The sequence below is a fragment of the Odontesthes bonariensis genome, chromosome 2 (genome assembly GCF_027942865.1).
Source record: "Odontesthes bonariensis isolate fOdoBon6 chromosome 2, fOdoBon6.hap1, whole genome shotgun sequence".
NCBI lineage: Eukaryota > Metazoa > Chordata > Actinopteri > Atheriniformes > Atherinopsidae > Odontesthes > Odontesthes bonariensis.
The window spans coordinates 10113746-10140115 of record NC_134507.1 but is presented as its reverse complement, the minus strand read 5'-3'; the positions used below and the strand labels follow the sequence as shown (position 1 = coordinate 10140115).

At 41.3% G+C, this 26370-nt stretch overlaps 1 protein-coding gene across 1 annotated transcript; it reads right to left on the bottom strand.

Annotated features, from left to right (window-relative positions):
* Positions 1–186: 186 nt before the first annotated feature.
* On the bottom strand, positions 187–26370 carry slx4ip (SLX4 interacting protein). The gene is made up of 6 exons (XM_075482969.1): positions 26236–26370; positions 25777–25903; positions 14685–14753; positions 12463–12551; positions 1766–1872; positions 187–1678 (listed from the first exon to the last, which is right to left on the bottom strand). Exons 1-6 carry the CDS (start codon positions 26368–26370, stop codon positions 952–954), a joined length of 1254 nt encoding a protein of 417 aa, XP_075339084.1. The 3' UTR covers positions 187–951.

The following is a 26370-nucleotide window of genomic DNA, read 5'->3' as shown; positions in this document are numbered from 1 at the left end:
TAGCCAATCTGGACCGTGTGTGTGCGCGAGGAAATCAAAGAAATGCAATAAGATCTACGTGTTATTTCAGGCCATCTGGTTTGCAAACACGTCAGCCTTTTGGAAGTTTCTCCCTTGGTGAAAGTAAATTTATTAATATCATAAAATGCAAGAAAAAAAAAATGAATATAATAAGTTGAGGCAATAATATGTCATCAAATGGAACATGTCGAAGTTTGACTGAGTGTGCCCGCTCCATCAAATGCTGGGGTGGCGACAGCAGCTACAGTTTAACCTGCGGTACTGTAGCTATTTCAAAATAACACCAACACTGCTCACATCGTCACGCTTTTTTTGGTTCAAGTTCAGCATAAAAGCTGCATAATACCTTCCAAATTAGAGCTTACTTTCAGGTGCTTAGCAACCGAGTATTGAGCAAACTGTATATGAATGAATTGAACTAGAAAAGTACATTTTTGAGAATGGGGTGATGAAATAAATCTGGAAACCACTATCAATCACATCAGAGCTTCAGCAGGGATACTGGACAGTTTTCAGACGCGTAGGAGCCAGTATTTCAGACTGAGAGCCATGACGTACTGCTCGGCTCCTGCCTGTCTGAAATCCCCAATCTTTAACACAAAACCAAATCTAAACTCCAATTAAAGGTTTTTTTCGACTTTCATTTGCGAGCCTTTCTTGACCACCACTACTTAAGGGTGGAGGCAAAGCCTGTTTCAACTATTTGACAAAGCATAACTCAAATGCTCATGTATCAATTGATTAGCATTTGATCTGTTTATGTGTGCATGCTATGAGCAGCACATGTGAAAAAGAATGCATGTTGTAGTTAGAAGTGACACATGTACAGTCATCTGAGGAGACCACATGAACTACAGACATGTAGTCTGACAGAATATCAACTGTATCTCTGTGGCGTCAGGGATCTTTACTGTAGTTTGTCTCTCCCTTTCAGGACCTCTTCAGTCGTCGTAATCTCGAGGTTCTGGGCACATTTTCGCTCCCCCCTTCTCCGAGAGTGGATCTGGAACCAATAGAGGAGCCCGAGGATGCAGGCTTGACAGATAGGCCCCTCAGACTTGTGGCCAGCCTGTTTTGGTTTGTCTCTGCTGTGTTATTGCTTGTGAGGGGGAGCCTCTGGGCCTGTTTCCCTGGAGTAAGCAGCTCTACTTCCAGTGTGGTTTTCTTGCACTCTGAGACAGGGAAAGCCTTGGACTCTGCCTTGGCTTCGACTGGATGATGGGGCAGCAGAGAAGGAAGGTCATGCTTGGATGTTTGTGCGGAGTGCTCGATGGAATGATTTTGCGTTGTGGCTGGAGGTCTTCCAAGGCACGTTCTCTTGGCCGGCTGTGAGTGAGGGTCTTCCCCTGCATCATCATCAGGCTTGCACCTCTTGCTCCTGCTGATTTCATTACTTATTTCATGCTCACCCTCTTGTTTTTGCTCTTGGGTAGTCTGTATTTGAGCCTTGGATTCAGTTAAGGCACTGTTGCAAGGCACATTGGGGTTTGCCTCTGGTGGGGCTTTCAGTCCAGACCTGGCCACAGCCTCTGAGCTTGATTCTGACTCTGCAGCTTGAAGTTCAAGTCTCTGGTTTTTGGGGCAAACCTTCTGGTCAATTTGCTTTATCCCAATGGTGGAACCACAGAGCTCTCGCTGGACACTGGCTTGTTTGGCTCTGAAAAAGTTAAAAGGATAAGAACAAATACTTGGGTGCCCTCTCTGACTTGTGGGGTTGGAAAGTTCTGCAGTAGATCATACTTACATCTTTTGAAGCACAGACTTCTTTGTTTTTGTCGGGCTGCTTAAAAGCTCTTGGGTTTTTCCCACACTGGAAAAATATTCGGATCTGCTTTGTTCGCTCAGCTCAGTCTGGAGAGGACAAACAAAATAGGTGTAAACAAAAAATATTTTTCCTGCCATCCGTTGACTTTTGGAGAGACATTTACTATACTACTGTAAAAATGATTAAAGTTTACACAATTAGTTCCTCTTCTGATTGAGCTGTATTCAACATGGCGTTGTTAACTCACTGTTTGAAAAATGGTACAAAATAAGGCCTTCAGAGGCACTTCATAACATTACAGGCAGCAGAAAGAATTGGTCCTCCAAAGCAGCCACCTAAAGCCATAAAAATGGAGGAAAATGATTTGTCTCATCAGTGAGACAAATGTTTATTGTATCTTCTGTCTGATGTCACGCTTGCAGTCTGAGGATAATTACCTAACAGCGACCCTGCTGGCACACTAAAACAGCAAGTAAAAAAGACTCAATAAGATGATGAAGCATGCAATGGAGAAATGTAAGTGAAGCATGATACTGGAAAACAAAAAAGAAAAAGAAGGTTAAAAGCATCTCAGCGCTTGTGGATGTAGCAGAACCTTGATTCAATTTGGGTAAATGCACAGAAGCAGGAGAAAAAGACAGCAGCCCTCTCCCCACTTTCGGTCACTGGAGTTTTCATTACCAATACTACACTATAACACTAATATATAAAACAGTGTGATTACCATTAGCTTCATCTGTGTCCTTACTTGTGTAAAATATTTACTCCAAATGCCTCTATTCATCAGAGATTCAGTAAAATGATCACTATTCGTAGCTTAATTTGGCTAACGTGGGGAAAAAGTTCAACGTATCCGCATACTAAAGGGAACCTTTGAGGCAGAACAAGGTGCAAGCCGAAAATTGGATCTCACCAACATGTGCCCTCAACAGGCCACTAATGAAGGTTAATCACTGGTCTTTTCCTCGGCTGACCGAGAACAAACTCTGGTTTTATGAGAGAACAAGAGACGCTGGTGTTAAATTGAGCAGAACTTTAAGGTTGAAAGCTTGTCACATTACCTTGAATTAATTAGATGCCACTTTGTATGTTAGCCATGCTGGGGGATCTATTTACATCAGAGGCTAATGTGAATGTTGGAAGTTATGCAGACATATATGGAATAGGCCAGAGAGTTTCACATATCAGAAACATTGCAAAATGATAATGATCGTTGGAAACAAAGAATTACTCTTTTCTTTTTTCTTTTATTATTACACCCTGAAGGTTACACGAGTATTGGTTTCCAAGTGTCCTGCCGGTCCAATAGCTGTTCAGATATTTCAATAAAAAAACAACAACACAAATTTCAACCTCGTGGTTAAAATTCAGTGGATTAACAGTCAGTAAGATTACGTCTTTCGGGACTTCGGATGTCTGCATAAATTTCAGATATTTGACTCAAGAGTGTAAAACCTGACCTACTGATGGTGTAAAGCGAAAAGTCAAGGTTTAAGGATTTAATTCTTTGGCCAAGTGTAACAACAATTTATCCAACAGTAGTTAGGTTATTCCACTCTAGACTAAAGTGTTGGACCAGATGCTGATGCAGTTCACAGACCCATGCCCCTTGCATGACTGAAAAACTCTATACACTGTTGTAGTTGGGAAATGCAACCGCACAGACATAAGATGCTGGAACATTCAACATTGTAGCCACTATGTTTATCTAATATAAGTCATTTTTCAGTTCATTGGCATCCTATAAACTGGTTTTTAAAATGGTCAATGCACACTTTAAGATGAGAAAAGCCAATGTGGTGAGCTTTCGCATCCACCAGTATGTTGTTACAACTGGGGAAAAAAAAAAACGTTTTTCCCCCACGTCATGATACTAGTGACAACATATGACCCGTCACAAAAGGGAGGAAGGACTAATTGTCCCAAGCTGTAAAGGAAAGCTTTGGCATTGGCTTTGCACTGGGTGTAGAGACCTAGCAACTGCTCTCTGGTCTGTGGTGGGGTAGAAGGGAGGGGATTGAATGAAGGACGCCAGGCAACAGGCAAGTAATGAGGAGTGAAGAAGAGACAAGACAGAAGGGTTTGAATAAGAGAAAGAGAGACGGGAGCCCAACAAAAGCAGAAGTATCTCCAAGAGTCATACTGCCTGACCTCATCTGTCTCATCAGCATGCCCACAAGTGTAAGAATCCTCACACAGGAAGTTCTCCACAAGCTCCCCTTTGTGCAGAAATGGAGTCATGCTACAGTGGGCAGAGGTTCAGTCTTTACGCTCTCTCATAGCCCGAACTACAGCAGGACTTGGACTCGGGACAGTGGCACATGTATAAACTCGCATTCGCCTACACAATCACACACCCACCGCAACCAAAACAATTCTGAGAAAAATGTGGGTGCCACCATTTTGCATAGTAATGCCTTGATGTGCATTATCATCTGTTTAATATTAATAAATCCTGCTTGAAAATGAACATGAAAGAAAAGTCAACAAGAAGCAAAAGGGCGGTTCTCTGGGAAAGTTAGTGGCTTTCTGTTCCTGTCGGCACAACTTCAAAAGACCAAGAGCGTGAAAGAACGAAGTCCTGGAGAGGAAGAGGCACGAAGAGAGGAAGAGGTCAGATTCACAGAGCAAGCAATAGAGAAAAAAAACTGGTCTACATTGTTTTTCTCCTGTGTTTTTTTTTTTCTGAAATACGGTTTGAACAATGTCCTCATCTTTTTATTCAACCTGTGAAACAGGTTTTTGGCGAATAAAGGCAACCCCCCCCCCTGGCTAATTTTACTTAGTGTTTGTTTTTGTAATTCTCAATTCAGACACAAGAGGGTTAAGTATGTCACATGTTTAAAGAAAAAAAGCCCACATCAGTAAAGTTAATATGGATGAGTTATGACATTTTATTGTCATCTAATTCTTTTGTCAACAGTGTTTTAGAATACATAAAGAGATCTGGAAGCAGATATCTCTGTTTTGGACAACTACCAGTGCCGCATACAACATTGGCCTCATGTCACTTACTGCTGCTGCCAGTAATCCCCAACAACTCAAGTTCAAACAAAACATAACTGCAATAACTTTTGCAACACTATTCAATTAATGGTTAAACAACAAATTGTGCCAGCTGTTTCTTGTTTTCACAGGTGGAAAAGAAAACACTGATACATCATCCCTTTAAAACCCTCAAAGGAGGGGAAAAAACAGTGTCCTATTTACAGTACTGAATAGATCATAAGAAATGTTCCCACATGCCTTTTAGGGCTTCACTAAATTGAACGTTTGGTGTACGGCAACTACAGAAGAAGGTACAAGGATTAAAGATTGAGAGAAAGAGAGATGGTACATGAGCAATATTCAAATTATCACAAGCCCTGTGGATAAAACCGTAAGTATTGTGTGGGAACCGAGGTGGCCTAATCTTGCACGGAATGATGCAAACAGCAAATAGCTGGTGAGCTCCATGAAAAAGGAGGGAGGGATGGTGGTAAGTAGAAACGTCTAACTGCTGCCACCTCTCCTGGGGCGAAAAGGATTTAAGCCCCCCCTCTATCCCACCGCCAGCCAGTCTGCTCGCCCCCACACAAAGCTGCAAAATTCTCCTCGTGATCTAACATGTAGAGCAGACCAACAGTGCCCTCCCACCACAGGCCCTTGTGCCGCCAGAACAACACAGCTCTACCCCAGCACATCTGGATGTCAGATTATAAAGATAAGCCTGGCAAAAGGGCAAGGAGAGCAGAAAGAATGAATCATTTGGTTTAAAAGGATGCCAGTGCAGGTTCATGTAGCTTGCCCCAACTCTGAATAGCTCCTGGAAACAACTTCAAAAAGATAACAAACAAGAGACTCCATAAAATACCAGATTTTCCTGTCAGCTCTGATAAGGTAGGAACATAGACAGGGATCTTATGCTGGTTATCTTCTAATGCAGCTGCACTTGAAAGTAATGCGCTGATACAGCACAGTGTTCTGTGACTGATCTTAAATACTCCGCTGCAGCACAGGATGACTAAATTCTGTTGGTATTTCAATACATTTCTTATCGATTATACCAAGATAGACTGATGCACTGCAGAATTTGCACAACATATTCCACACAAATTACAACAAGTATTCATCTAACAATTTCAGACAAGAAAAAAAGTGTGTTTACATGCACCGTCTCTAGTCAAACTCTATCATTGTCCTTGTAACACAGCACAGGAGCAGAATCAAGTTATTGACTGCAGTATGTTCGACCCCTGTGGGCTGTGTGAGTAAACGTTCAAGAACCTCTGCTGCTTCTAACTTTATTCTTTAGGACAGGGGTCTTCAACGTTTTTCAGGCCAGGGACCCCCAAACTGATGGAGAGTTGGAGCAGGGACCCCCCTACTTTTTATATGGCATACAATTGTGTTTTCTATTTAACGGGGCCTAGTGCCGTGTATAAACATAGCTACTCTGTTATTGTACATTCAATATTAAGCTATTCAAATAATACACAGGTTAATATATTCATGTTTTTATTTTAAACATGTGCAAGGTACAAGGTGGCCGTGCCACTGCCATTTATAAACAAACATCTTGCATACGACAATGAGCTATTCAAATAATCCACAGATTTTAACTTTAAACATGCATGTAGATGGGACAATGAATCCTCAAACCATCTGTGGATGCATATGCCAACTATGCGGTCGCTTAGGGCCCCCACGCCACCAGGGGGCCCCGAGAACAATTTTGAATTTAATTTTGATTACAACTTTATTTTTCTGTAAGATAATGTGAATGTCATTTGATTCTATTTTGTATTTGGATTTTGAACATTTTGCACACCATTGCACATCTGAAAGAAATTAAACTATTTAACGTGTTTACTATAAATGCAGTGTCCAGCCTGCTGATGTTACTTTCAAATAGTTAAATTAATGAGCCATACTTATACATCACTCTTTATGTAGAAGTTAATTAAACCATATTTATGAGTTTGCTGACACCTGTATAATGTAAGATGATTACAAATAATGCTAATGATTGTGGGTCCGTTACACACATAACAGTGTAGCCTATGGAATAGTGAGGCATCTGGAGGCTCCAGATGCCTCATTATTCCATAGGCTACACTGTTATGTGTGTAACGGACCCACAATCTCAGCTCCAGACTGGAGCTGAGGTGATGGTAGGGCAGCCCCAAATGAAATTCTGCTTAAGGCCCCATAAATGCTTGGGCCGGCCCTGTGTGGATGGCACACGTTTGCACACAATTTGTGAGAAAAAACTGTTTAAAAAAAAAAAAAAAAAAAAATTTTTTTTTTTTTTTTTTAAATCGTCTAAACAACCAAATATTTCGCGACCCCCCTGCAGTACCTCCGCGGACCCCCTGTTGAAGACCTCTGCTTTAGGAGGTTATCGTGCATGTAAGTATAGAGAATGCAAATGCAAAGTTGACGTCACGTCGGTTTTGTCAAGTCACAATGTTCTTGGATGCTCTTCTTTTGTCTTTTTAATGTAGAGAATTCTAACTTCAGGATAGTCAACTATCCTGAAGTGTGGAATAGACTTTCCACAGTCAACTGATCATTTGTCCACTGCAAGTAAAACAAAACAGGTGTTTTGCTTGATTAAACGTGTTGTAAAATTAAAATAAACATTTATCATCAATACTGTGACTTATAAAGTCCACTACAAACACCTCCATCGCTCAAAGTGTCTGGACATTATTATAATCTGTTTACGTTAATAAATTAGCCAAAAAACACGGGTCGGATTTTGATAGGGATCTAGGATTTAGCGGAACTTGCATTCAGGGGTGCAATACCACAACTTCCCGGTAAGATCCATCTTTCTCCATGTCTTCCCTTCCCCACTAGATTTGAATGTTTTTAGCGAAACAAAACAAAATCATACCAGGCAACAGTGGTTTTGAAAGGAGGTAAAGGAAGCACATTCCTGACAGGAAGGCCCTCCCGTCCCAGAATACAACATAGCGTGATGTACCCTCACATTATCCATAGCTGAATTCACTGCACAGATATCGTCTTTAAGTTAACTGAATGGTCATTTTGTTAGATGATACTGCAGTTATGAAATCAGGTTTTTATTACATCAGAGTGACAGTCTGGTCACAAATGCTTTAGGCATATATGTAGTCTTTACAGAATGATTTCTAATCACAATATCTGACAAGTTTAGCTGTCTGACATAAGAAACTGAAAAACATGTGACTGAGGGCAGCTTTATTGGGAATTCAGCTGGAGTAAAGTTACACTGGAGATTCTGTCAACTAATTTGCTCTCTGGCTCAAAGTGCAAAGTGAAACGTTGTGGTGTGGGGCTGACAACAAAGTCATGAACTGAGGTATCTCAGCCCCTGGGCGCTCTAGAGCAGTTTCAGGCTCGTACGTACGTAAGTACGTACTTTAAAAAAAGTCACAACCACATAGTTTTAAGGTTCACAAACTTCTCAAGTGTTGCTTTAATACACTTAGACCACTGTTTTAGCAAAAAGATGCAAAAAGCTGGAACTTTGGAGCATGTAAGCATGCTTTTTGATCTGACAGTGAAAGCCAGATTGATTGCTCTTGGATTACTCTAATGTTTGTATATCTTACCTATTATGCACAAAACCAGTTAGATGTCAACCAATAAATCAAATTACTCACTCATCTGTTACAAGATAATATTTCATGTCAACAGCAAATGCCTGAGTCCCTTCAACCATTCAAATTATGACCATTGAGTTGTTCTTTCCATTAGAAGGAAAAGTTTGCAAAATCCTCAAGCTTGCACCAAGAAAAACAAGAAGTGCATTTTTTAACTCACAAGGCAGAAATACCTCCTGCAAAGATGTTTGTGAATGTAGTCCACAAATTCCACCCATCATCTTCCACCCACCCTGCTCCCACAGAGAAAGCATGCCCTGTTTGTCTAAGCTTACCACATCATCCCTGCAACAAAGTCAACAAACATGCATGGGCACATACTTTTCTAAAATAGAGAACAGTTCTTATCCTGAGACAATGACAAGTTTTTGGATCCACCCATATGGGGGATTAAGAGAAGCTGTTAAACGTTTGAACACACTTTGTCGAAACCAATGAAAGCAACTTAACACCGGATGGAATGAGGGGAAGTGATGTACTGTAGGAGATCACATCCATCTATATGGCCTTGGTGTTGAGGAGGACGGCAGACACGGAACACTTGGGAAAGGACTGCCACTAGCTGTTGGAGCTGTGAAGAACAGAGGCATGCTGAGGTCATGAATAAACACGCAGGCTTGTCCAGAGCTCAAAGGCGGGGGGGGGGACTGGAAACACATCTGCGCTCCCTTTGATCCAAACTTCTGCGGCACAGCACGCCACTCACCTCAGCTGCCCACTCTTTGCCTGACTGGAAAACAACAGCCACAATCCTAAACACTAGCTCTTCCTTCCCATGCTGCCCCTGCTCACTGTGGGTGCTGACCCACAAACAATAAGCAACTTTTTATGCGGGAATTAAACCTTCAAATGTCAAGGAAAAAAAAAAAAAAGATTGTGTAACACAAAGAGTCTTGTTTGCCCTCCCACTGGCTCATGCAAACAAAGTAGTTCCAATGCGTCTACCTCAGAACCACATTTGTTTCTAGGTTTCTGGGTCATAACAGATGGAGTGCATCAGACCGATATGGATGTCACAACTGATTTCCACTCAACTCAAGATGCGACAGTCACAACTTTGAAGTCTGAGCGAAAATTAAATAAAAATACGCTCATCTTGTTTGTCACATCACAGGAAAATGTTTTATGAACCACTCGACCAAACATGAATGACTGAAACAATTGCCAAGCATATAAAATAAGGTCTTAAAATCATAAGAAAATGCGCAGCATTGCCTGCTCTGAAACTCTGGGAACATGTCCACCGAGGACAATGGCTGACAGATCTCAGATAAACTCAAAGGTTCTGCACTAATGTGGCTAAAAGAGCTTAGTTCACTTTTTCGAGTCAAACGTTTGGATGTAAAATCACAAACACACACTGCGGATATCAGATATTTATTTCACCTTGGAGCTGTGGACTGTTACCAACATCGTTATGTTGTGCAACTCACAGTCTCATTGCAGGCATGTTCTGCCAACGATGCAGCCAATATGTTAATGTGAGAGGGAGCGAGTTTATCCAGCTGTCACAAGTGTATTTATGAATCCCAGGTGTCTCTGCTGAAAGTTTGTAAAACTGCCAGGTGAAAGAAGGAGGCAGGTATGGACGATTATCTTGCGCTCTCAATCACCGAAGCTCAGCAACATCCCAGTGTTAGTTGTGGGGTCTGCTCTCGCTTGCTTGAATACCTGATCCCCTGATCCAACTCATTATAGAGCCCAGATTTCAGACCTCACATAAAAAATCCTTAATGGAAAAAAATTACTTCAAAGTCCAAAATTCAGTGCAACATAGTTCACACCTTTTTTTTTGCAAGTTTTAAACAATCATTTTTGAAAGTGTATCATGTGTTTCCATGCAAACTTCTGCACTTGCTTTAGTGACTTTAAAGGCATCCGAGTGCTCAAACCAAACAATTTGTTGGTTGGCTAAACACTGCTCGAGAGTGTGAGCCCATCAGTTTCAACACATTAAATAAGGGCAGCTTCATTCAACAACTTTTGAACTGTGGAAAGCGTTCAAAGAATCAGGACTGGACCTTCTCCAAAGTTGCCCCTCCACTCAAGAACTAAACAAAGAACAATTGTCCACGTGAGATGCGTTAGAAATGGCAGGGTTTTGTTTACAGCACCTTCAGCATGGCAGACGAGGCCCCAGATCTGCAATTATGACTAACTTTGGAGTGGTATTCATTTCAGAGCCTTTTTGAAATGTCCAAATCCAAAGACTCCAATTCAACTAAAACAAAGGGCTGAAAGCCATTCTACATACAAACCCACGTTGATGCTGTTTCAGATAAGTAGATCTGCACAAAACCTCTGCTCAAGTACTGAAAATCAATAACTGCTAGCATAGTCTGTTTTACCCAAATGGAAATCTCTAAATCTAACCATCTTGTCTTTTGACTGAACCACAGCTAAAACATGACTAATAGGAGAGCACACTAAGCAACTGACAAACAATATCCTCATGCGTGGGAGTGAGAAATTGGCTTTTATAGTACAAAAGGCCAACTGTGATGTTACCTAAGTTCCCTAACAACATAACCCCCCGACCTTACAAAATGTTCCCATTTGATGAGTCTACATTTCCACTGTGGTTAGAGATTTTTGTTCGAAAAGTCACACAAACTGAATCCTAACAAATTTAAAACCTGTCTAAACACAGGGAAATGTGGCATTTTTTTTGGGACACGCATGCTCACGCTGTCAAGAGCAGTGGAACAAAAGATGCCCTTTTAAACAAGGAATGAACTCTGACATGGAACTCCAAAGATCACACTATTTTTAGAAAGCAACACTATTACACCTTACAACACCATTCACATTTTCTACGTTTCTGGCAACATAAAACAGGCAAAAACTTTCTCTCTGACACATAAAAACAGAGAGAGGGGCGTAAACAAATTGTTCTTTTAGTCATGTGAAAAACCTTCAGCCACTCTGTCTGGTATCTTTCCCTGACAAACCAGGCTCGAGGTTGAGAGTTGGTGAGAGCCCCGCCACAAGACTCCCACCCTCCAATTCCCTCTGCTTGTACTGTATGAGCCCAAAGAACCACATCCTGAACGGAGGAGCGCAATCGACAGCAGTGCCTCCTTGAACTGGAAAATTGGTTACACAATCTGAACTTTTCACTGACGACTGTGTTGCTCCACTAAAAATTTTACAATCACTGCTTTCATTGGAGGCCAAACTATGGAAAATGTAGAGATATTTCAAAGGGAAACAATAGCAAAAGCCCACAGAAAAACAGCAGGGCCCTGATCATGGGATGTGATGGGAGAGATGTCTTTGCTTGATGTGAGTGCCAAGGTGAGAGGCTCCACCGCTGTTTCCCAGAATACTCAGGGGAGTTCGGGGATCAAATGAACACTGACCAAAGGATATTTGATTATAATGGAATGGACAAAAAGAACTACAGTACTAGACAGCAATTTTCCAACAATACTTTATCTGAGTCCAAGGAATCAAGGCACACAGAATTTGACTCCGAAATATCAAGTTAACTAACTTAGTACCAGGTCAGAACCGCCTCCAGATCTCTTTCAAAAACCCCCAAAATGTGCATGTGACAGAGGAATTAAGAAAGTTTCAGGAGTTGTCAGAGTTTAGTCAAAATTTTTTTGATAAATTCAACATAAGATTTCTCTATTCTGGCAGTACCAACACCGACTGTGGTGCGCGGAAGAAAAGAAAAACTCTGCTCAAGTAGTAATGAGTGAAATTTTAGAACCCAGATTAACAACTATCCAGTAAACCTGTGTTTCACAATGAGAACTGTGGGGGTGAATTTGTGAAATGTGAGAATAGGAATTTGTCTAGAGAGGGGGTGACATCTGCTTTGGAACCCACTTCACCCCCCTGTTCCCCATCCTGCTCCCATCCTCTGCATAGTTCTGAGCAGAGTTCAGCTCTCACCCCCTTTGTAAACAGGACCAGCATATATAATGTGAGAGTGCAATTTGGCAACACATCCCTATAATAACACAGAGACCACTACCAGACTTTTTGCCGAGCTGCTCGAAGAGGAAATAATGGAGCATAAACAGCACTCACTGCGGGCAGGCTCGGGTTTCTTCGGTGCGCTGAGGCGTCCTCTGGACAGCTTACACACACTACATATCGTTCAGGAAACAAACGCAAATCTGAAAGCAGGCAAGGAAACAACACAGACCTTGCTGGTTAATAATGTGGGCTTGCCTCTAATTATGAGCCAAAGTCAGACAGAAGGAATTGTGGTGGATGTCTGAATTAACATCTACAAACACCAAGTATTTACTATCCCTCAGACCACAGAGAAAATGGCAGTTTACATAGAACTGCTGAGCTTTTTATAAGCCGAGTAATAAGGCTGAAATATTAGAAAATCTTACATTAACAATGACTTTCGGGAGTAATATAGCTGTTTAATTGACAACAAAGGGAAAGATCTTTTACAGCACAACAATAATATTATTACATGTGCTATATCATTACAATAAATATATCTTTAAGAACACCAGATGAAAGGACCTCAAATGGACAGCCAAGCAAGAAAAACTACAAACTATTATCTGTTATATAGGCTCCTGTTGGCAAAATTGTTGCGTCAACATAGAGGTCTGTCATCTCCATCATGACTCATGATGGCAAGCCAACAGAGGAAGTGAATTCCTTCTTTAACAAGTATGATAATATTCTTCAACTTGGAAATTTGATCAATTTAACCAAAGGCTTTGAAGGATTCGGAATATATTCTGGAAAAGCCCAAACTCCTTAGACTTTTATAGTTGTGTATGTTGCTTTTGCCTTCCTTACATGGAGCAGATATACAACTTGCATGTACTTGGATGTCACTAAGAATGATTATATTGAGAGTATCTTGCAGGGGCTGAATAAAACGGTTGCAAAACAGCTAGAAAGAATATTATTTTGTAATGCACAGTGGAAAATGTGGGCTTTTCAAGAACAATTTGACATTTTCAGGCTAAATGTTGAGTTTCAGTTGAACACTAAACGATAAATAAAAAGCTGGAGGGGCAGTCGGAGAGTGTGTGCTCCGTAAAGACCAAGGCTCTCTATCGCAATCAGATTACCTGGATTTGCACTTAAATGTATTAGCTTCAAGAATGCTCTCCCCTCCACAAAGCGTAACAAAATTTGGGATAGTAGTTTTTGTGTAACCTTGCTAACAGACAAATGACAATGATTAAACTCCATCTTCACCAGGGCTTTTGTACTTGCAGAAAAAAAATTATTTAAAAAACAAAAAATTCAAGAGCACATAAATAAATAAAGCTTTCATTTGGATGGACACTTTCAGTGTTGGATATAAACTTTTCTTTTGTTTTCCCAAATGACAACTCATAACCATTCATCCAGTATGACTTCAAAATTCATGAGGGAACTTAGACACTAAATGGAAAACAATATTCTATCTTATTCACTTCACAGCTGTTCATGCCAACCAGCGGACTAACTTTGTTTGTTTTGTTTTTTTTTTGCCTTACTAATGACGAGCATATCAGTTTTCTGTTCCTTTGAACATTTTTATATTGTAGGGTAAAATGAAAGTCAGCCAAATCCCAAAATGCCATTGCATTGTGGATGACAAATTAGCAGTTGTAAGGTTTGAAAAGTCTAATTGTGATTTATCTTTGTAGTCTTCCAAACGAGTTCCAGCTGAGGCTGAACATACAGAAGTCACGCCATAAAAAAACTTTCAAACCAATTTGAAGATAATATCAAAAGTTTTTGCATCCTCTAATCCCATATGTAGGCTACAGAGAACCCAGTGGACTAAATTGCACAACCTTTGACCCCAAAAGGCCGGGCCTAATTTGATGTATAACGGACCTGCTGAGAGAAGCCATCATCTCACTCTGCAGCAGGTCAGAGCTGCCTTAACATCCAGGCCTCGGCCCTGAGGGAGCAGATATTAACTTTACTGACAGGAAGAGAACCATGTTGGTCCCATGAAAAGGTGATCAAGGGTCACAGGCACTAGATGGGCCATGGAGATAGATTCTCTCTGCCCTCCATAAACAGCCCCACAGTCTTTCTCTCTCCCACTCCCAGTAGCCTCTCAAGGGGGGCACTTAATGGCTGCCTGTTCTCAACAGCACCCTGAGCAGGTAGGGACAGGACATAAAAACAAGTGAGGGGGAGAAAAATCAACATGCGGACCACAGATGACTTGCTTTTTCTGTGGGAAATTTGTCTGCATTTGAACCATTGAAATGTCCATTTCTGATGCTTTTAACTGGAACAAAGTCACTGTAAACTTGTAGATCACGTACCCTGCTTGAAAACGCATCTGAGATTGGAGTGTCTCTTCAGAAAATTGGCCACTAAGTCGAAGTTTTCACCTGTCAAGAAAAAAAAAAAAAAAAAGGCAAAGATAGTTAATATTTAAATTGCCACTGATTATACACCCAAAACAGGATGGTGACAATTTTGATGTCTTTTCTTTTCTCTTTTTTTTGTAAATGAAACTGATTAATCAATGAACATATTCTCCAAACATTTATAGTCCAATATAGAACCATTCATATGATTTGTCACACATTTTTTCGTGATATAATGCAGAATAACAACATCAATTCCTTAACACTAAATCTAACTTTATACTAAATATAAAACCCTGCACAGTAAAAGGAATGAAATCATATTATGATTGTGAAACAAGAGACTTCTTAATTACCTCACTCTTTGCCCAAGCAGAGAAGTCGCGTCATAGTTCTCTACTCTATTTCTCATGGACTGTTTGTCACGGTTTGTAGGATGTGCTGGGCAGAAACAGTAGCCTGTTGCCTAATCTGGCAGGAATTTGTTGACTAAAAGCAAAGGTCTGGCTAACACGCTACTCAGTAGCAAACAGTTCTGGGAAGCTGACAGAGCTTGCTTTCTTTTTGGTAGCTTCATGAGAGACTTTCCTCCTCGATACCATGACTGTGAAACGACCACCGACTCTCCTACTAATTCTAAATCATTTCTTATCCTCATTTTGCACTCTCTCCTGTGTTTCTGTTAATATATGAACATCTCCTTAACAACAAACTGTGGACTGTTTGGGAGGATTCTAGTGTTTGAGCTTCAATTAAAGGATTACATGTCCTCCATAGTAAGAGAAAATCCTGACCTCTTGCACTCCAAGCTCTTTCAAAAGTCCCTGGATAATGTCAAATATGTGCTTCCATCAAGATAAAAACTAGGCCGTCTTCAGTTTTGAAAAGCTGACATTTTGGAAGTGGGGAGGTTTTTGCCCCTCGGCAACAACACTGACAAACACACATCAATAAAACTTGAAAAAACTTGGACAAGTCTCCTCCTAAAGTTGGCTCACAACTAGGACAAATATGTCCCACATGGTGAGTTAGCATGAGCATTCGACACAAAGAGCAGACAGAATATTGATTGTGCTGGCCTGGACACAAATGTTAAGGGGCCTTTGTGAGCATTTCTCTCTTGGCTGATGGAATCTCAGAAACAGCTCCCAGCATTTAATTGCCCTCTTTAAAAATAAGCTGTCGTTGGACAGTGATGTGCAATTACAGAGACACAAAACTGTCACAGGAATAAGCTTGACTCAAGTGGCCAGCAATTAATGGCACCAGCTCGGTTTTCTTCTTCTTTGTGCATGTGATAAAAAGCAGTAAGAGAATGGTTATCAACATCCTGAACTGAACTCAAATAGAACTAGAACTCCACCTCCACACACACACATTGCTTTCTCCACAGAGTACTCACCACATGCAGGTAAGGTTAAAAAAAACTGTTATTCTCAAACATTGGAATGTCCTCAAAAGCAATCCATTTTTAAATAACATCAGCTCTGTGCCCCCTCTGATCACTATCAAAACTTCTAGTAATTCAAAACAATCACTGAACGACAGCTTGTGGTTCTCTAACCAACCTACAGGCTTTTCTTTGCAGTGGTCATTGTATGCACTGTTCTAATTTGTGAGACACCAAAGTTATTTACAAATCTACACACTGGTTAAAAAAAAAACAAAGAAAGAAAAACTTTATTATATCCTTCACTAACTGCAGTAGCACATGCGTGTCTATGTTGAAATGCCCTTGTGGTCTTGTTTATGTGGGACAAACAAAATGAGCGTCAAACACCCTCATATCTCAACATGAGCCTGCTAAAAGTACATTAGGCATCAACCTTGCGCTTGCTCGACAGTATGCACAGACTAACCACAGCTCAGCAGCATCACTGAAGTTTTGAGGAACAGAAAAAAAACATGTAAAATCTTACATATATATGACATTTCCAGTCATTGCTTTGGAAAGGAGCGTACCGCGTTCCATACTTTGACCACAGTGGACTCTTTCGGTATCAAGAATTTGTCACGCCAACGTTGCGCATGTCAAATGTTCGTATTTTTCCTCCTACATTCTGCTCGTCAGAGAGAGGTCAACTTTGTTGTTTTCTTTTGTTGATTTTGCTGCTCCTCCAGCATTAACGATTGTCATGATGGGTAATGTCCCATTATAAAGACATTTGCGTTGTCGGTTGCTTTTGTAACTTTGAAGGATATTCCTTTTCTTTGTCTGATGGTGATAGGGATGGGGTATTTGGACACTTATTAGGACGAACCTTTTCTAATTAACTTCAACAACTTGTCCAATGGCTTATGCACACTTGTTTTAGAACAATGTAAACATTGTTCAAGATTTTTTCTGGGATTGGATTAAAATCCTTGTTTGTGGTAAAATTATGTTACACTAGCCATCTTAATGGACTTACTAAAGTCTGAGACACAAAGTTATTTCAAAATGCAGAAAATAAGTGAGTAAAGCATTCACAGCCTTGGATTACAGTCTCCAGCTTCGCAGCAACAAGACCATGCAAGAGAGCATCTAAATGACATGTTTGGTGAAGAATAATTAGGCCTTTATATGAATGACTTTACAAACTGTTTTATCAACCATAATCCTGTAACTCTGTAATTACAGCTCATACAGTGTGTGACATTTTTTTTGTTGGATTGGTTGTGTGCCACGTCACACTGGAACAGCAAGACGTTGCAGCTGCCAGCTTTTAGCCTTGAGGGTTTCTATCCATGATTAATTCACAGTGTAGTAAACGCAGATCATTCTGCCCATAACAAACACCAGAAAATGACATTTAGTCAAATGCTCAATATTTTGGTAGAAAATTTTTTGCAGTTAATGATGCTTGAAGGTTTTAGCCAGTGAAATACACTGTTTAACTTCCCTAGTGGAGTTCTTCCAGGCCTATAATGCTGCCATCTTAAGTTTTTTGTTGTCAGGGGGACTTTTGGAACTTAAATCTTATTTTCAGCAAGTTAAAGACGTATTAACGTATTTGATTGTGGTCAAGTAATTCCAGGGACCACTTACTAAAAGGCTGCTGTTAAGTTTCAAAAGGAAAAAAAAAAGAAAAGAAAGAAAACTACGGTCTGCAGGTAGTTTAAGATCAGTGTTTTGCTGCAGGATGAGGCCAGTTGCAGGTGTTTATAAATGAATAAAAGAAACACAGCTTTGCAGGAAAGATGACTGTGTGGCCCCTCACAACATGGAGAAACTATGAATAAAATGGTTGTAAATTTGTATGAATATATAAAATGTACAAATCTGATACTATCCCTTGTATATACTGCACTGTATTTGGGCATATCTATCTGAACCAGCAGACACACTTAAATGCTAGATCTATAAGTACATGTTAATGGGATACCGTGTCATTAAGTTGTGTTTGGAATTGAAACTCTGTCTGTGTTGAGCTTAGTGCGCTAAAGTATCCAATAATAATGAATAAGCCAACAATCTTAAAATAGATGGTTATTAATCCCAAAGGGAAATTGCATTAGAGCACTCTGTGGGTATGTTGAGCATGTTTGTAGTTAATAGCAGCATTCCTTTATTGGGGAAAAGAAAAAGAAAAATATCAGATATTCTGTTACTCCTTAAATAGCAAAAGCAGTGGTCATATATCACTCGTTCTGGATATCTACCCACAGAGGAATGCAGATCTCTATCTTTGTTTTGTTTTCTCTGTCCACTCTGGGTCCAGAAGGGACCAGGACCCCAGCATCTTTCATTGCGCACTCAAGGTTCTTGTGTTTTTAGAGGCTATGATTCAGTCTGTTAGACTTTTTAGCCTCATGTCTAGCTTTACAACTGTTCTCACTGCTTTCCCTTGGTGGGTTGAGCTTGCCAATTCCCAGGACAAATTTGACAGGGATGTCTGGACACAGAGTTGGGAACCAGTGCAACGCCATGGCCTGAGACATCAGCTGTTGCTCCAACTTCATAACGTCCTGCTCAGTGCAGAGTTGCTCTTGGCCCTCTGCCTGGGCTCTCATTCGTGCTAAGCTTACATTCATGTTTCTCTCACAAACCGCTTGCTGGTGCCTCCTCTGGGAATGAGTGGCCTCTTTTAGTGGCAACTCGAGCCCACAGTGGTGCAATACCCAAATCTGCAAAGCAGACACTTTAAAGGTTTTCGTTTGTACTTCCTTATAGAGAAGATGGTCTTGCTTAATTGTTTTGAAATCCGATGCGCAACAGTATTATGACAGGCCAATTTACAGTAAACAAGCCAGCATGTGATGTTTTCAGAAATGCGGTAGATAATATTGTAACCACTTGGTTGGCGAGACTTTTACCATCTTGTAATATACCACAAGACAACTGCAGAAAAAAAAGACTTAAGACTCCACAAGGTGGGTGCCAAAGCTAGAATACTGTATTTTCAGCACCAACACACACACACACACACGCACACACACACACACACACACACACACACACACACACACACACACACACACAGTGCAGCTTTCGCTGTTTCCTGGGAAAACAATGAGAGGAAAGAAAAGTCAACAAACCCAAAAGGCATCCAGAGTGACTAAGACTGTAAAATGGAACGGACTGGGGTGAGAGGCATTCAGTCCAGGGTCAAAGGTTAGCCACCACTGAATAGACTTCATTAACTTCCTTCATATCCTGACGAGATCATTAAAACAGCCATAGAAAACATTGTCTACATCTTTTCATCAACTGCCAGGAATCTACATTCCTGGCAGTCAGTTTTGTGACTCATGCAAGAATCCATAAGAATTTCTGCTCTGTTTTGGAGGATTTTCTTTGCATGTCCTGGCCATGTGTTAGTCTGACCACAGCAGGGCCACGATGAGGAATGCATCAGTGTTTGTTTCTCTTGGTACATTAACAGCAAAAGCCGTTGAGTTACATGGTTACTAGAGACCTGATATCATTAGGGTGATGTCAAAATAGAAAACAAGTTTCCATAATCAACAAGATTTACTACAGAAAATCTGTTTACCATCTGTGTATGGTAATGGTTCTGGTATGGAATAAAACTGTTGTCATGTCAATTGTGCCCAAGAATGAAAGAAAGAATGGGAAATCAATTGATTTCCACAAGTTTTGAAGTATTTAAAGTTATATCTCATGTGCACGATTTGGACAAAAAGGGAGGCTTTTCAGTCAGTCACTGAGTCCAAATGTTTCCGGTAAAAATGACAAGGACTTTTTTTTTTTCTTCACAGTATTACGTATCATTATTGCACTTTATTTCAAGCAATAAAGAGCGAAATCTGATAACCCACCAGCTGCATATAAAGGCACTGTCCAGTTTCCTCAAGTAACCTTATTTCTCTCATCAACCATGTTTGAAATGCAGTAAATGACGGTCAGCAGAATGATAATTCCCACGCAAGCCCTTTACGAGCAGGAGTTGAATCAGCAAGACAGTCAGACATCAGTGCCTGAGAATCCTGCTCTTTTGACATCTCTGCTTTGATGTGGACCCCCTCCCTCTGTCCTCAAGTGTGGGTGGAGAGTTGGGGCTTAGAGAGAGAGAGTGGGGTGGAGTGGCGATGAGAGAGCCCAAGGAAGTTACCCATGTGTAAGTGGGGGCTTTTCCTGGAAGGACATCACTCTGTGTGCAACTGTAACTACGGCCGTAGCAGAGCACTGCGCCTTATCATCCGGCACAACGTCCACCTGAAACAATATTTGCACATGAGTGTTCAATTTAACATTTGGGTGACCCCTTCATCGCAGTTACAAAATACGCCGCAGCATGGTAGCTCAGGCCAACCCATAATCCAGCATGTGACTAAAGTGGTCAAGAAGGGAGAGGGGGGGGTGTTTTTTTCTGAAGCTTAATCTGATGAGAGAAATGCATTCACAATACTAAATGTCATATTCAATCGTAATTATACCTTAATCAGCCTAAAAGGCCACAAATCTCCCAAAGTGCAGCCACCACTTATGTTTAAGAGCATTCAGAGTGAGGAGGATACAATTCTGCATTAAGATCCTTTGGTTTAGTGGTGTGCAGAGTACTTTGGTGACTTGAGTTATGCAGTTCACTGTCCCTTTAAAACCCAGAACAAAGTCTCCCTGGAAGCTGCCTCTGCTTTTTGAGTCTTCTGTAAATCTGCTAGGCTGTATTTAGAAATTCAAATATGAACATAGCAAAAAAATCTGTATTTATCTTACTGATGAATTATTTAATGATTTTAATAGACTAACTTTGCATGAATAAAATGCTTGGAAACCCTTTGTGGCTATAATAAACTGTACTTGTTTTGGTTAAGATCATACTAAGCTTACTTTTCCTGACAAAGCAAGCGATACTTGGCACTGTAATGGCACCTGTCTACAGAAAAAAAACTAACTGAAGCACATGCCAGAAGCCCATTTCTTCTAAAGTGTAGCAGAACAACAATGGCACCCAATGAAAATTTCAATAATTCCTTAAACAGGGCATTCTGGTCAGGCTGAGCACTTAGCTTGAGTTCAAGAGTGTGTGCTGTCTCCCAGACCAGATTGTGGTGAAAGGGAACAGTCACATGAATGTGATCCATGCTCAGGCTCAGGCTTAGGCCCTAATTATATGGGAAAAAGAGTGTGGTGTGACAGTTATGGTGGGGCTTGCGGTCGTTTCCTTAAAAGACTGCAGCTGACCCTGTTGAGCAGAAGAACTGAAAGTGAGAAAATGTTAAGAAACGATATGAGGAGGGCCAAGAAGCGCAGAGATCGAGAGGAGAGCACAAATGGAAACAAATTTACTACATGAAATATATATATAAACATGTGTGTGCGTGTGTGTGCGTGTGTGTCTGCGCAATAATAGGGAGTGGGGTTAGCAGTGGAGTCAGACTGTCCTATGTGTTGCTGCTGAGTAAGGCCAGGGGCTTACAGGAAGGATTTAAAGAGCCACAGCAACACCACAAAGCACCAGGGGGAAGGGGGTTGCCCAGCAGGGGCCAGGGGAGGGAGGGCAAATGGGGAGAGGGGCAAGCGGGCTGGAGCGGCCACTCTGATCAGGATCCATTTCCAGCGAGGGCCTTGGAATTCCTTTGTTCCTGTTACAGGTCTCCATTTCCCTCTCGCCTTAATCCTGGCTGCCTCACGCCCAGTAACAGAGCAGGGCAGGTAACTCTGTCTCTCTATTTACAGAGCAGTCCACACAGAATAGCTACTTGCATGAATATTAATAGTCGAAGCAACTCTAAGAAGAAGGTGGCTGTTTATACAGCTCGTCACTAAAAAAAAATCTGCTTTAGACAAACTCATATCAAGATCGTCTGAAGAGAAGCACTGTGAATCGTCACAGTAGCGGTCAGAAAGACTAGCAGATAATGATTCTCTATTAAAACAAACATGTGATGAATTTTTGTGTATTCTGTCCACTGAGTAAATCTCCCACTATGACTCAGAGGCTTTTCCAAATTACATAAACTGTATTAACTTGAGGATGTGTGGCTTAAAATGGTCAAAGGAGCCAAACAAAGACAAATCCATAAAAGAGCACGAGTTAACCATCTCCCTTGTAGACTCTACACATCCTCCACATTCTTCTTTGGGAGGGAGATGGTCATTCGTAAACACATTCTCCAAAAGTAAAGATATCCAGCAACACTTGAGCTTTTCTTGCAATGGTTGTGGCCAGGCTGTCTTAAGCCCCCTTCATAGGCCTGCCAAGAGGAGTCAGTGGTACACTGTGCAGCACTCGCAAAGCCCTCTCCCACGGCTATTAGTGACCATTCATCTGGGGAGCCTGGGAAAATGCTTCTCCAGCCTGCCGTGGCCATGGGGAAACAGGCTGGCAGGTGTTCCCTCCTCCTAAGCCCTGGCACCTGTGAAGGGAGAGGAAGAAGGAACCAGCTCTGCCATGGGCTCAAACATACTCTAGGTACAAGTTTGCCAATGCTCCTCTAACCTCAGACTGGTACGAAGACTCTTAAACACCAGAGTACACTATATCTGAGCACTGCCTCACACAGACAGATCAATATGGGCGTATCAATATACTAATAGTAGGAGCAAGACATCTGGAAATGTGCTTTAGCAATTTGAAATGGCATATTAACTAAATCCGTGTAAAATGGGACTTCTCAGTTTACACTAGACCCAAGCAAAAAATATATACAGCTTTGTGAACTACAAAATCAATCCCCCCCGAGTTAGAGCAATCCTATATACTATCCTATATACTACAATCAGGATAACATACTATCACTTGAAATAATGCAGATAATATGAATCAAAAAAGGAAACAATATCTAATGACTCCATCCATTATTCTATACAGCATGTTGTTTTTTCCAAACACCCACATCTGATGTGAATGGGATTTCTGCAGAAAGAGATCATAAAGATAACTGTGACACTCTTTTTATCGCAAAGCAAAACCACTAGTTCCTTTTACTCAAATATCATCTTGAATGACAAAAATGTCTTCCTCAAAGCACAGAGAACCCATTATCCACTCATTTTCAATCTGTAATTACTCTGAGAAATGTGGGTGTGTTTAACACGGTCTACCAGTGAGAATGCATAAGGGCCTCTCCCAAGCTCCCCTTCCCTGGACTTCTAAAGTCTAGCATGTCCATTCTGCATGTCCAGAGCTAAGATGTTTGGTGGGAAACGTTCCCTCTGTTCATCTCTCTAAAAACATAAATAAATCACATAACTATGAGCTAATCATGAAGTCTCAAGTAGCTGGGATAAAAAAAAAAACACATAAAAAATGTGGGGGACAGAGGCTGACATCTCAGGCTTCTGTAGCTGTGATTTAAAAAAAAAAAAAAAAAAAAATTACATTTTTTTTCTGGCAGAAGAAATGAGATAACCCATCTCTGGCAAATTCAAAGGGTGCTATAAAAACACTTACAGTGTATGTATCCAACACAGCACATATACATACATATATATATAAACAGTATGTTGATACAATAACCCAAAGAGATAACTCGGATACAAACACTTGAACTTAAGGGCTTTGGAATGCTAAAAGCTGTTGATGGCTCATTTGAAGTGCCAACAGCTGAGGCTGTTACGCTGTCTTTACTTCTGTCTCTTGGCGGAAGCCCCTGTGATTTCACACTGGCACCAGCTCAAACGGTGCTTCACTCAAGGCCCACAATCCCCCCTCCCTCAATATCACCGCACATAGCACCATGGTTCATCTGCCTATTCTTGGCCTACACTGCAGTTCTTTCCTACCTGACACTTCTTCCTACCCTGCAACTACATACAGTGCATGTGCACACACTTCGGCCCCTCAAAAAGTCTCACTCCACCTTAATTCCACTATTAAATAGCAACATACAAATAGAGCTTTCTCTTTAAAAAGAGAAAACCGGCTTTCAGACCATCCCGAAAAGATTAGCAGGTTAGTATCTGACCTGCGAGCAGAACAGACAAGCTCAAGAGTTAATATACACCCTGAGGTTTGCTAGGCTTCCCTCCCTCAGCCTATAGTCTGCCCTCCCCTTTTTATGGCTCCTGCCTGCCTGCTCACTTCTCAAAGTCATCGTCTCTACCTTTACTGCTGTGCCGCCTGAAAAGACCAAGAATGTCATTACACTCACTTAAGACATTTAATAAGACTGGAGCACATGGATTGTATTGGCCTATTTGAGGTGCTATACCTTTTCATGCTCTGAGGGGGTAAACTTCTGCGATACAGAATGGAGTCATGTTCCACCGGTTAGCTTTGTTTTGGCAGAGCTGCAAGGGGCTTAATCATTTTTACATGCATATTTCACTGCTGAACTAGTGATAGCTCCCTTGTTCACAAAACGGAGTGAATTTGTGTGTATAAGTGTGTTGGTGTGTGTGCGTGTGTGAGGAGCCTCAGTCTGTGATATCCATCATTAGAGACGTCTGTCTCTCCTCAGTCTGTCACAGGGAATATGAGTAAGGCCTTTCGGTAACTGTACACTGTCAGCCTGTTCACACCTTGCCCAGGGGGAGGATATAGCTCTCAAACACACTGTCGCTCTTCTGACTCTTTCTGGTTGTGACGTGTATCAGCTCCTGTGTGCTTGCACATAACATGCACGCAAATTTAAGCTAATAGCTTTAGGTTTAATAAGAAAAACTACAAGAGCTGAATTATATGAACATGTGTGTGAAACACTGAGAGGATGGTTCAGCTAAGTGAGCGTGTGTGAGAGAGTGGGCTAGCGTGAGAGGCAGAGCTGCAGCCACAGGAGAAACTTTATGAGGCTGACTGCCCTGTAATCCCACTCTCAGTCAGGACTGCACTACTGAGTGAGCCCAGTTTAACTGCTCTTAACTGCTACCTGTAACAAAACTGTCTGTCTTACAGCACACAGCTGGAGGTTCCTCAGATGCTCAGCTGAAAGTGCTTCAAAGTAAACCTTGTGAGTGTTTGGGTGAATGGCCCCACACTGAACAAGAGGGGATGATGACCCAAACTACTTTTTTTCACATTGCTGCAGAATTTATCCATTTATGTCCGGGCATGTGGGTAACAGCAGCTGTTTTTTAAACTATCTACTTAAGTACAAGTGCAGGAAAACAAAGGTGTGCCAGAGTCTCATTAACAGAAGGGAAACCAACATTAGCCATTTTAATGGTCTTACATCTTCCATGTACGAATGCAGTTGAGATGGGCCAAGTTAAACAGTGCAGAACAATATAAAAGCTCCTATCAGCTCTTGCCTTCACAGGTCACACCCTGGGTGTAGGACGCCACCATGTCCCAACTGGTTCATTGTCCTTCCGCCCACTTTCTTCACAAAAAGGTGGACATGAAATACATTTTTTTCACAACTCCATTCTCATGATCCTAACAAAAACATCTCCGATCTAAAGTCCGGGTGAGTAATCAGTAGTTTGAGTTCATTGCCAAAGTAAATCATTTTAGTTATTCTAAAGCTGATGATAGACACACCTAGAATAAGGACGAGGAAAAGAAACATGACTTCATTCCAGATGACCGAAACTGAAGTTACAAGTACATACGTGAGGAAGTATATGTTATATGCAACAATTTCATCACACAGATCAATGCTGGACTATTTGGTTCTAAAGCAGTGTAAGAAGTGTCACAAGATGGTGTGTTACCTTTCACAAAAAAGGCCGTAGCAGGTGGCAGCTCCTTCTTCTGTTTGGACCATCTTCTGCTGTGCAGGAACTCGGAGTACTGCATCACCCTCTGCTCCACAGCATCTCGAACCAGGGTTGTAACCTCCTACAAACAGTGTGCTGATGTGTCAGTAAATCAACGTGTTGTTAAGAAGATACAGAGTTTTAATCTGACTTTATCAGCAAAGATTTATGATGAAAGGAGGCAAGCAACAAGACAGAGGAAGTCCCAAGAGACAGGCCAGTACAGCAACTCCACAAGTGCCGAGCCGAGAGAATGGAACGGTTGTGCAACAATAAAAAGAGAGAAAGCTCAAAGTCATTTTAGATTCAGTGCTGTTGTCTTTTGAAAAGCCCCCCTGCAGATTAAAGCCCATATATTCACACAAAGACACTTTTTTTTTTTTTACAACCACACCCTTCTCCCTGTGTCAGTACCTTGGTGTAGCCTGTAGTAAACCAGCTGGCGTCCCCTTGGCCGCCAAGGGGCAGAACATGGAGATCCACCAGCACAGCGAAGTTCCCACACTGTAATACAAAGGGGAAGGACAGCCACAGGTTGCTGATGGGCAT